Below are 11655 nucleotides of genomic sequence, written 5' to 3' on the forward strand. Positions count from 1 at the left end.
GAGATGGAAACAATCGAGAGAAGCAGGGTTGAGGGTGTGGAGATCGGGCACCTTGTTTCAGCCGTGCTGTGTGGAGCCGAGTCAGGCCTCGATCAGAGAGCAGAGGCAGAGGTCTCTGGGATCTGGGGACAAAGCTCTGCCCCCTTCCTCAGCCATTATTCTCCTTTGAGAATGGTTTAGAATGGAGTATCCTGGTTCACTGTTGGCTCAAATAGAGACCAAACACGTGAACAAGAGACACCAGACCACTAGATGGGAGCTGTCCAGCAGACACTGGGGTTTCCAGTTTCGCCAGGCTGTGCAGGCCCAGTGACCCTGCATTAAGAGGTGGAAACGGGTTCAGAGTCTGTATCAGCTATCCACTGCATGTAACAAACCACTCCAAAACTTAGTGGCTTGAAACGACAAGGATTTCTTATTTCTCACCATTCTGTAGGTCAGCAATTTGGGCTGGGATCAGCTCGGTGGTTCGTCTGCTACTCTTTCCTGGGGGTCATTCCTGTGGCTACAGTCCTGTGTGGCTCCATTTGGGCTGGCATGTCCAGGCTCTTGGTTGGGGCATGTGACCTCTCATCTGTCAGGAGACTAGGCTGGGCATCTTCACAGCCTGGTGGTCTCGGGGCTCCAAGAGAGCACAGGTGGAAGCTGCAAGTCCTCTTGAGGCCTAGTCTCCAAAGCGGTGCAGCCTCACTTCTGCCACATTCTACTGGACAAAGCAAGTCATAAGTCCGGCCCAGATTTAGAGAGCAAGGAAATGGATTCCACCTCTTGAGGGGATGAGCTACAAAGAGTTTGTGGCCATATTTAATCTACTGTAGGCTAGAGGGCCCAAATAAAGGACCTGAGCATGTCATTCTGCCCCTAGTAGGCCCACATCTGATATACCACCACCTTCTCCCTCAAACAAGCATCATAAAATGGTTGGTGTTCAGGAATTCCCTGGCGGTCTACCGCCGAGGCCTGGGTTCAACCCCTGGTCAATCCCACAAGCTACACGGGGCAGCCAAAAAAAACCCCCCAAAACAAACAAAACAAAACAAAACACAAAAAACGGTTGGTGCTAATTTTGCAGACCAGTCTATAGATGTTGATTTGTTAGGAATGGCATTTGGCTCATTGATCAATTGCATTTTTGAAGATGGCCGCTAATAATATACCTGCCATCCCACATGCTAATCTTACAATGTGATGTTGACAAGCCTCCAGCGAGAGGTGGGGTCTTACATTCGTTCCCTCACCTTGAAACTGGGTGGACCTTTGTAATAGCTTTAACCAATAGAAAGGGGCAGAAGTGATGCATGTGACTTCTGAGGCTAGATCGCAAAGGGCAATACAGCCTCCACTCTCTTGGTACACTTGTCCTTGGAACCTAGTCACCAAGTTAAAAGGAAGCCCAGGGCTTCCCTGGTGGCGCAGTGGTTGACAGTCCACCTGCCGACGCAGGGGACGCGGGTTCGTGCCCCGGTCCGGGAAGATCCCACATGCCGCAGAGCGGCTGGGCCCGTGAGCCATGGCCGCTGAGCCTGTGCTCCGCAACGGGAGAGGCCACAACAGTGAGAGGCCCGCGTACCACAAAAAAAAAAAAAAAAAAAAAAAAAAAGGAAGCCCAAGCCACATGGAGAGGCCCTCTTGTGGTGTTCCAGCCAATAGCCCTAGTTAGGCCCTCAGCCATCAGCCAGCATCAACTGTCAGACGTGTGAGTGAACGAGCCTTTGGATGATTCCACTCCTGGCTTTTGATTCTTCCAGCAGAGGCCCTAGACATCATGGAACAGAGATAAGCCACTCCCATTGTGCCACGTCTGAATTCTTGACCCACAGAAACCAGGAGAGATAATAATGATTATTGATGTCGTAAGCCGCTAAGTTTGGGGGTAATTTGTGATGCAGCAGTAAATAGGTAATAGTATGGGCTGCTGGTAATAGAGACAAGAAAAAACAGTGGCTTAAACAAACTAATGGTTTATTTCTCTTTTTCACTAAGAGGGTTTGGAAGCAGGCAACCCAGGGATAATGTGGACACACCTATGGTGTCATCAGAAGCCTAGGGTCTTTTTTTTTTTTTTGGCCATGCCGCACGGCATGCAGGATCCTAGTTCCCTGACCAGGGATCGAACCTGTGCTCCCCCGCAGTGGAATCTCAGAGCCCTAACCACTGGACCATTAGGGAATTCCCAGCCCCAGGTCTTTTATCTTGCTTCTCTGCTATCCTCAGCACATGGCTACAATTCTCAAGGTCATCTCTAGGTCCCAAGTAGCTACTGGAATTCCAACTCTCACATCTGCACTCCAGGCGGAATGCAGGATGAAGCCGAGAGGACAGAACTAACCTTCACCAATATTGTTTCTATTTCAAGGAGCATTTTTAGAAATCCCTTCCAAGACCTTCTCCTTATATCTCATACCCTAAAATTAGGTCACACAGCCACACCATATGTGCAAGGGAGGCTGGAAATATTGCCTTTTAGCTGGGCTCATCGTCATCTAAAGTAAAACTGGGGTTCTGGCATTGAGGAGGGGAGAGTGGATAGTGGTTGGTGGGCCACTAGTGGCTGAGGTGTTAGAGCAGGATGATGGAAGAGGGAAATCTTCCCCATGGGGATGAGCTGGAGCCACACATTGTCCCCCTGCCTGCTGCAGCCTCGTTGAATGTTTGGGCACCACGGAGTTTTCCACCTAAGTTGCTTCTGGACAAAGGTTTGACTTCACCCCCTGTGAGGTAGTGGGCTGATGCACAGGGAAAGCTCTGGTCTCTAACTCCACCCTCCCCATGTGGCCAGCAGGCAGCTGGAATTTTGCTAAAAATCCTAATATGCAGCCCTGAGCTTGTCACTTCCCTGCTCAACCACCTTCCAGGGCTCCAGTTTGCCCCAGTTTAAGGGCAATCCCCCAGTTAAGGGATTGGTGTTGAAGGCCTCAGCCACCTCCTCCACAGCTCTGCTTCCACCCTTGCTTCACGCCCTGCACCCAAGCCTTTGTGCAGGCAGCTCCCACTGCCCAGAGCACCCCTCGCCTTGTCTCTGCCTGGGGGAATCCCACTCATCCTCATCACTCTTCTAGGGCCACCACTGGCCCTTATGGTGCCTTTGCATGGATTAGAAAAGGGCGCCCTTCATCCAAGTGGATGCGGCTTCATGCCAGGGCTTGAGGAGTGGCCCACAGGTGGGATTCCACCCACACTTGCCTCTTGCACAGTGAACACCCTGCACAGCTGTACAGGAAGATGTCACTTCCAAGGGCCGCTGGAGCTCCACCACTGGGGTAGGCCCTTCCTTTGCCCTCTTCCGTCTTCAGACCCCATGCCCTGATTTGGGGCTGGCTGTTTCCAGCTTTGCGTCCTCTGACCTGCTCAGTGCCCATTCCCCCAGATCCATGACACCAACAGCCATCGGGGGAACTGAATTTGTGCCACAGGCTATACCTCTTTCTTCCCACTTTGGGGACCAGCCACACTCCCTTAAGTCCTCAGCACACCCAGCAGCAGAATGGAAACCGCTGCTGGGCTGGAAGAGGGGCCACTTGGACAGTCTCTTAGAAGCGACCCAGACACCAGTCGGTCGGAGTCAGCTGCTCAGAGTAACCCAAATCTGAGTCTCGGAGACCCCAAGCCAGGCAGGGAGCTCACCCTCTCCTGGGGGTGCTGCAGCCCCACCCTGCATCCCCTCCCAGACCCAACATGGCCCATTGTGTTTGTTGTAGTGGCCTTGAACCCACCACCCAGGAATGCACGTGAGAAGACCTTCCATTTCATACCTTTTATTTTATCTGCATCTTCTCTGCCTCCTCCCTCCCCCACCGGCCCATGAGAGCGGGTGGAAGCCCCAGTTGGAAGGGAAGGGACTACTCTCTCCTCCCTGGGGGAGGGCTGGTGTCCCCTGGGCCAGGCCCCAGGGACGGGGGAAGCAGGGGCCTCCATGGCAGAGCAAGGGCATCGTCCAAGAGGCTGTGGCCGGGGCCGAGGCCCCTCGGATGCCCAGTAGCCCTGAGCCCCGTGGGTCATCAGGAAGGTAAAGAGCAGAGAAGCCAGGGGGCGATGAGAGGACACAGCCTGGAAGGCGTGCGCGCGGCTGACAGAGATGGACATGGACTTCTGGGGCCAGGAGCAGAGACCAGGGAATATGGAATTGAGATGGGGCCCTGGGAAGGAACCCCGGGTTACAGGGGTGACTGGATGTGCAGGGGAGGGTGGACCAGGGAACACAGGGGGCTGGGGTGGGACAGGGCTGTGCTCCAAGATCCAGGCTCCTGGTAGAGGGGCCGCGCCACAGAGTCTGATCAGGGACTGGCCCTGAGCAGAGGCCAGAGGGCAGGCAGGGACGGGCCCGTCAGGGAAGGAGGGTGGGGACTTTGGGAGGGTAGTGGGGCCGAGGCCGTGGTGCTGCCATAGCCGGGTCTTCAGGTTCATGGATGCCAGCCCAGCTGGACGGCCCCAAACCACCGATTTGTGCTTCTGGGTTGCTTGAGGGCCCCCGACGTGGCTTCAGCCATGCAGGGAAGAGTCCATAGGCAGCCCTCTGCTGCAGGCAACAGCTGTCCCCGGGACTCCTCCCCCAGCCCAGGTTTTCTGGAAACTTCCTTCCCTGCGCAGCCTGAGAGGCCCCCAGGCTAGATCGTCCGCCATCGCAGGGGGTGGGACGTGGTGGTGGTGGTGGAGGGGAGCCATGCTGGGACGGTTCGTAGACCCAACCGCGGTGGTGTCCCCCCGCCCCTAAAATGACCGTGGGTCCCTGCATGTTAGCCTGTCTAAGGGCTCCAACCCCACCCCATCCCTTGTGTGCTGGTCTGTCTTCCCTCCTGTTTTGGATAACAATTACTCAGGCATGGAAGCCCCGTGGTGGGATGGTGGGGAGAGGGTCAGTCTGGGGGCCGCGTGGGTCTCAGAGCGCACCCTGCCCGTCCCCCTGGCAGCCGCTGTCACCGTGGACGATGAGCACCGGGAAGTAAAGGGCGTCCTCGTAGCACGGTGGGCTTTCCAGGGGCTCTGTGTCCTCTCCACGACGCCCCAGCAGCCCCCCGCTTAGGCTTCGGAAGACCCCCGGTGTGGCGCGGCCCCCGGCTCCCAGCGAGAGGCGGCTGCGGCTAAAAGGCAGGCGGGGCCCGCTGGGCCGGGCGGGGGGCAGCGAGTTGCTGCTGACGGAGCGGCGGCAGCGCTGGCAGCCACGGAGGTAGGCGCCCGAGCTGGCGTCCATGACCACGGCCTCTGAGTAGCTGGGCACCAGCTGCCGGTTGGAGCAGATGTGCCACTCGAGCTCGGTGAAGTCCACCGTGGCCACACGGGAGAGCGGGGGCCCGCCGGGCCCGGCCCCGGGCGCGGGCGAGCTGGCGCCGAAGAGCTTCTCCACCTGGTAGTGCACGTGGGCCGTGCCGTAGGCCGCCACAACGCGCAGCGGCCAGGACAGCGTGGCCGCCGACACCAGCCAGAAGACCCAGGCGCGCGCGTACCACGGCGGGCTGCGAGGGTCGGCGAAGACCATGAGGGACTCGCGGAAGTCCACGTCCTTCAGGTGCATGCCCTCCCGGGCCTCCAGGTAGTCATCCAGGCCCTCGTTGGCGCTGAAGAAGCGGGCCCGCTGGGTGAGGTACGAGGCCTCGGCCTCGGCGCTGCCGAAGCTGAAGCACTTGGTGAAGCGCAGCCGCGTGGCCGCGTGGTCGGCCAGGCCCACGAGCTCCTTGGAGACGTCGCGGACGCCGTGGGCCGAGTAGTCGAACTCGCCCCGAGCCGAGCGGCTGTCGGCCCTCTCGTGGTAGACCTGTGTGGTGGTGTAGGCGTCGCCGTTGCGGTAGCGGGTGATCTGGCGGGTACGCCGCACGTAGTGGTAGCTGGTGGCCTTCCACCAGACGCAGGGCGGCGCCTGCTGCAGCCGGCGGATCAGGGCGAGCACGGTGTTGGCGTCGGTGCGCGGCGCCTGGCAGGAGCGCACGTGACAGTGCCAGCACTCGGCCAGGTAGAGGAGGTAGAGGAGGGAGACAAAGGCCAGTGGGATGTACAGGTAGCCATCCGAGCAGGGGCTGGCTGGGTAGGTGGGCGGCGGGCCCCCAGCCCCCTGGGCCAGGGCCGCCTCGGGCCCCAGCACCAGCCGTGGCACCGTGGCCAGGCGACACCAGGCCACCACGGCGCCGCAGGCGTGGATGAGCAGCGTGAGAAGCAGGCACTTCCAGTGCGACTCGCGACACAGGGAGCTCCCCAGGGACTGTTTCAGGGGCCGCTGCTGCAGAGAGAGGGGAGGCGTGGGTCAGCCCGCGGCCGTCAGCTGTGCCTGCTGCTCTGCAGAAGCCCCTTGAAGGAGGTGGTGCCGTGTCCCCGCTTTACAGAGGAGGAAACTGAGGCTCTGAGGGACGGGGCAACTTGCTCCAGGCCTCACCCTTCTAGCCAACCGACAGTCGAGCAGCAGGGCTCAAACCCAGGCCTCTCTGCCGCAAGCCTATCCTCCACCGTGCCCTGTCATCTCTCGGTCAGGGGCATGTAGGACAAAACAGACCCATCTCTGCCCAAAGAGGAGAGGACCGCCCTCTCCCCCACGACTGGCCACTGAGAAAACTGAGCTCTGGTCCTGACTTTGCTCCCGATTTGCTGTGTGATCGTGGCCATATCCCTGCCCTCTCTGGGCACTGATTCCTGGACCTGGTGGTGTGGGAAGCCAGGGTGGCAGGGGTCCTAGGGGTGAAGAGCATGGGCTTAGGAGCCCAGGATTGGCTGCTGGCTCCGCCACTCACTGTATGACTTGGGCAGTTCCCTCATCCTCTCTGGACCTCAACTTCCTCCTCTGTAAACTGGGGTTGTTGTGAGGATTCAACGAGACCATAATGTGTGAAGATTTTAGCACAGGGTCTGGCCATGGGAATAAATACTATTACCGTTACCCCGCAACTCCCTCCGGTCCCTTGGTCTCGCTAGAGACAGCAGGAGACTTGGGCGAGGCTTTCAAGTAAAGGAGAAAGAGGAAGAGAGGGAGAGGTGTGAGTCTGGGCGGTGGTGGGGGGAGCAGATGGAGTGCCGTCCTCCACTCCCCATCTGTGCTGAGGGGGGGCGGGACACAGCTGCTGGGCAGCAGGGACCACTCCCTGGCCCAGGCTGCCAGCCTGGCTCCCGCCTCATCCCCAGGTGCCTAAGGAGAGAGAAGGGGGAAGAGAGAACGGGTGAAAAGGGGGAGAAGGAAGACGTGGTCTGGAGGAAGCAGCGGGGTGGGGGGTGGGGTTAAGGGGCCACCTTTTCCCCCACAGTCCCACCCCCACCAGGCTGTGAGAAACCCAGGAGGAGAGGAACTGTCCCCAGCCCAGCCCAGAGCAGCCGCCCACCACAGAGGCATACCACTACCCTGACCTGCGGGGCCAGTGGGATGCACCTAACCTCATCCGCGACCCCCACCCCACCCCACCCCAAGTTCACGGAAGAACCCCCCACCGGGAATGTGACCTCTGCCTGTCTATCCAGTACGCAGCAGACCCTCACCAGAGCCCAGGGCGCAACCCCCCTCCCCCACTGTAACTTGGCGCACAGGTGCACACGCATCCCCTCCCCCAACCCACCCAGTACAGGACACACAGATGCACATAAATGTTACACGTTCACTGAAGCGCAGGGACACGGCAGCCCCTTACCTACCACGGTGCACATGCCCCCACCCCTACTGCGACCTGACACCCACACCCTACAGACTCTACCGGGAGAGACCCACACACCGCAGGACGAGACACTCACATGCACTCACACGTGAGCATTTCACCCAAGCCAAGGGACCCACCAGACCCCCGCCTGACTATAGGGCACGTATATCCCATTCAAGGTGTGCGGAGCACGCACTGACATTCACACACCCACAAGCACCCTCTGTCCACCGAAACACACACAGAGATCTACTCACCACCCACCACCCCCAACACCCCACACTGGGCCCTACAGCCCTGCAGACCCTCTTCCTGGCTAGGACTGAGGAGGGGCCATTCTGAGGGTCCCAACCAGCAGGATGGGCCCTGGGGCCTCACCTCAGGGAGAGGGAGAAGGGGTACCAGAGGCCACCTCCCTCCCTCTTTCCCCTCCTCCCGCCGCTCCCCGCTCCCCGAGTCCCCGCTACCGCTGCTGCATTGCAGTCGCCGCCCAGGCACCTCGTGAGTGCCTGGGGGCCTGACCCCGGGGCTCTGGGGGTGAGGGGCAGCGCTGCAGAATGGGGCCGCGCAGGGGCCAGGTGCTGACGTCACAGGAAGGCGAGGCGGGATGAGGGGGCGTCGGGGGCGGGAGTTGCCCCCATACCCCTTCCCAGCCAACCCCACCCCTACCCCTACGTGGGCCCCTAGGTCCCAGGACCTCTTGCAGGACGCAGGCTACCCCAGTGACGTCATTGGCCACAGGGTCTCCGGACTTCCCTCCTCAGCCCCCGCCTCGGGGGTCGCCCCTTCCCTGTCCCCCTCTTCCCGCTCCAGCCCCGGCTCCGGCCCCCACCACACAGAGCCGGTACCTCCTCCCGCAGCGGCTCGCCGTCCGGGATGAGCGCGGGCACCTCCCCGCCGTCGCCGCCACCGCCGCCCTCGGGCATGGTGTCCTGGCTGCTTGGGCGGCCCCCGCCCGGGCCCGGGGCATGATAGGGGGGAGCGCGGAGGGCTGCGGCGCGGCCCCAGTGGGCGTCCGCTCGGCTCAGTGGCCGCGGAGGGAGTGCGCGGAGCTAGAGCCTGAGCGCGGCGGAGGCGTTGGCAGCCGCGGTGCCCGGCGCCCCGCCCTCCGCTGACCCCGCCCCCGCGGCACCCTCTGCGCCGCCGGCAGCGCCTGGCACCGCGGGTGCTGCCCCCGCCCCTGAGAAGCCCAGGCTGGGCGGACGGACGCCTGGGTTCCCTTCCTGCCGCGATCGAGCTTGCGACCTTGGACGAGTCCTTGCTCTCTGGGGCCTGAGCCTCCCTTGCTGTAAAATGAATCTCGAAGAGGGTGGGTACCCGCGGGGTCCTATCTCTGAGTAGGCCCAGGCCTGAGCTCACCCAGACCCCACCCCTGAAGCCTCGCTTGTGGTGGTGGAGGGGGCAGTTACAGCCCTGAAGGCTGTGGTGAGCCTCGTTAGCTGGACAGAGGAGCTGGGCTCCACTTAGAGCAGGCAAGCAGGAGGCCAGGACACCCGGGGCCCTAGGCTTTGTGATCTTGAGTTGGCACCCTTCACCCCCAACCTCAGTTTTCCCACCGGAGAAATGGGGATGGAAAGGTGCTGGATTCAATGCACATTCATCATGCTGTACAGGCGAGTGGGATTTGTCCCGCATGAGAGGACCCCCTCCCAGGTACTGGTGGCCCCAGTGCTGCTCTCTGACCCTCAGGGGCCTCAGACCTTCACATCTGCCCCTGGGCCAGGGCCTAGCCCCCAAGGTAGACAATCAGTTGGTGGGACATAGGGAGCTGCAATGCTAGGTGGGGTTTGTTTTGTGAATTTTTTTTTTTCCCAAAGAGCAACTCAAAGACCATTCTGTTCAACACCCCTACCCATTTAAAGATGAAGTAACCGAAACGGTAGAAAGAAAAAAGGACTGAACCAGAGTTTCATCCATTAAAAAAAAAAATTATTAGGTGCAGATGTTTATTAGGTGTCTTCTATATGCAAGTACTGTGAAGCATTCACAAGCATCGTGAAGACAAGTGTAGAAGTGGAGAATGACACAGGCCCTGTCCTCATGGAATTTACATCCAGGGCAAACTACTGCACCCAGAGGGAGCCTAAAGCCTGGCCTCCGGCCTCCGTCCCAAGCCAGGACTCTTCCCTCTGTCTCTCTGAGAGGCACAAGTTGAACTGACTCTTAAAGGATAATTAGGTTTTGGACAAGTGGATATGAGGGCATCCCAGGTGGAGGGGACTTCTGGGCAAAGGCACTGCAACTGGACCACGTGGATTGAGTTCGGAGAGCAGGAAGGTCACCTGGTGTAACTGGACACTGGGTAGCTAACTAGAGGCAGGTCGAAGAGGACCTGATCTTGCTCTGTAGAAAGTGGTGGCTGGAGGTCTGTGTGAAGGGAGGCCCCGAAGACTGTCTCCGGGGAAGGTGGGAATGAGAGAAAGGTGGAGAGAAAGGAGCCCCTGAGGTCATGAGTGAGGCTTGGGGGTCTCACTTCGAGATGACTGAAGGGCTGGCAATGACTCAAGAGTTGCAACCACAACTTCAGGAGGCGAATCGGCACACCTCCACCCACAAATCATCTGGAGCACGGGAGGGTCGACGGGACAAGCCTGGTGCAGGATCCTATCCCAACTATTACCACCCAATTTACTACCACCCAATTTCTGGGACTTCAGACCCGGACCTCGGTTTTTCAATACATGTAATGTGTGTGTGTGTGTGTGTGTGTGTGTGTGTGTGTGTGTGTGACCTCGGTTTTTCAATACATGTAGAGTGTGTGTGTGTGTGTCTGTGTGTGTGTGTGTCGAGAGCCCAGGCCCTCGGAGCCTGCAGGATGGCGACAGTGACGGTAGGGAATTTCAGCACCAGACAGCGGACAGCACCCGCGCGGAAACGAGTGGTGGGAGGCGGGAGGAGGAGTCAGCATCCCGGAGCTCGCTGGGCTGCGCAGTCACTGCTCGGCCCGGGCTCCTACCAGCACCCCACCCCACCCCCGCCCCGGCTGCCCGGGCTCCGCGCCAGTACTGGGGGAAGTATGGAGGACGGGGAAGGAAAGCTAGCATTGAGAAGGAGGGGAAAGAGCCCCGAGGGATAGGGCTTGGTCATAGCCCCACCGTCCCACTCCCTCTTGGAGTACGTCCCGCGAGCGAAACTTCATTCCCGGACTCCAGCCCCCGCCAGCCTCCGCCGCGTCTCCTGCTGTAGTCGTGGCAGGTAGAGCGTCAAGTGCTCCAGTGCGCAGGCGCGGAAATACTTCTCAACCTCCTCCTACCTTAACCCTTCTATTGGCTGCTCCGCCGCGAACTAACAACCGCACTATCCAATCCGAGAGCGCCTCAAGTTGCTCCGCCTATTCCCCCCGCCCGGAAGTTGGTTACTGCCGAATCCGCTTCGGCGAGGGCACGCCAGTAACCAATTGGGAGAGGGGATGGGCGAGCCGGCGCCGCCGAGGAGCCAATGGCAGGCGGCAGAGGATGACGCTGAGGACATGCTGCTGTCGTCGGACAGAACGGGGACGTGTCTGGCTGCTCGGTAACCTCGGTCGGTTCCCAAGAAACGAAGCAGCTGCCTCACTAGTATTCGTTCCACGAGGCGACGCAGCGGGCCCTCGGAAAGAGCGAGCGTCGGGGCCATGGCTTATCACTCGGGCTACGGAGCCCACGGTGCGTGGGGCGTGGGGTGGGCGGGGGCGCGGGCCGACCGGCCCGAGGAGTGTCGGCTGCGCGGCCCGCTCACCCTGAGGGAGAGGGGCGGCCGTGACTGTTGCCCAGGGCGGCGAATGTCATTCGGATTCCTGACGCGTGAGACTGCAACGCGTCCTGGACTTCGCCCTCTCGGCCCAAACCTGAGATCAGATCGGGCGGTGACAGCACTGCTGGGATCCCCGTGCCCGACTCGGGCATGAATGGGGTTTGCCTCCCAAACTTCCTTTCCCTGTCATGACCCTGGTAGGGTTTCTCACCACTGCCCAGGGCCTCCGCGTACCCAGCCGTCGCCTTTCCCACCCTTGTTCACGCGGGGATTCCCTGCCAATTGTCTTCACCTAGCAAACTCAGTCTCCAAGTCTCAG

General features: G+C 60.1%; 1 protein-coding gene across 1 annotated transcript; it reads right to left on the bottom strand.

Annotated features, from left to right (window-relative positions):
- Nucleotides 1-4876: 4876 nt before the first annotated feature.
- TMEM151A (transmembrane protein 151A) lies at nt 4877-8530 on the bottom strand (the record flags this gene model as incomplete). The annotated part of the gene is made up of 2 exons (XM_079708939.1): nt 4877-6208; nt 8453-8530. 2 exons carry the CDS (start codon nt 8528-8530, stop codon nt 4877-4879), a joined length of 1410 nt encoding a protein of 469 aa, XP_079565065.1.
- Between the last annotated feature and the right edge of the window lie 3125 nt (nt 8531-11655).

This window comes from Hyperoodon ampullatus, assembly GCF_949752795.1.
Source record: "Hyperoodon ampullatus genome assembly, chromosome: 7".
NCBI lineage: Eukaryota > Metazoa > Chordata > Mammalia > Artiodactyla > Ziphiidae > Hyperoodon > Hyperoodon ampullatus.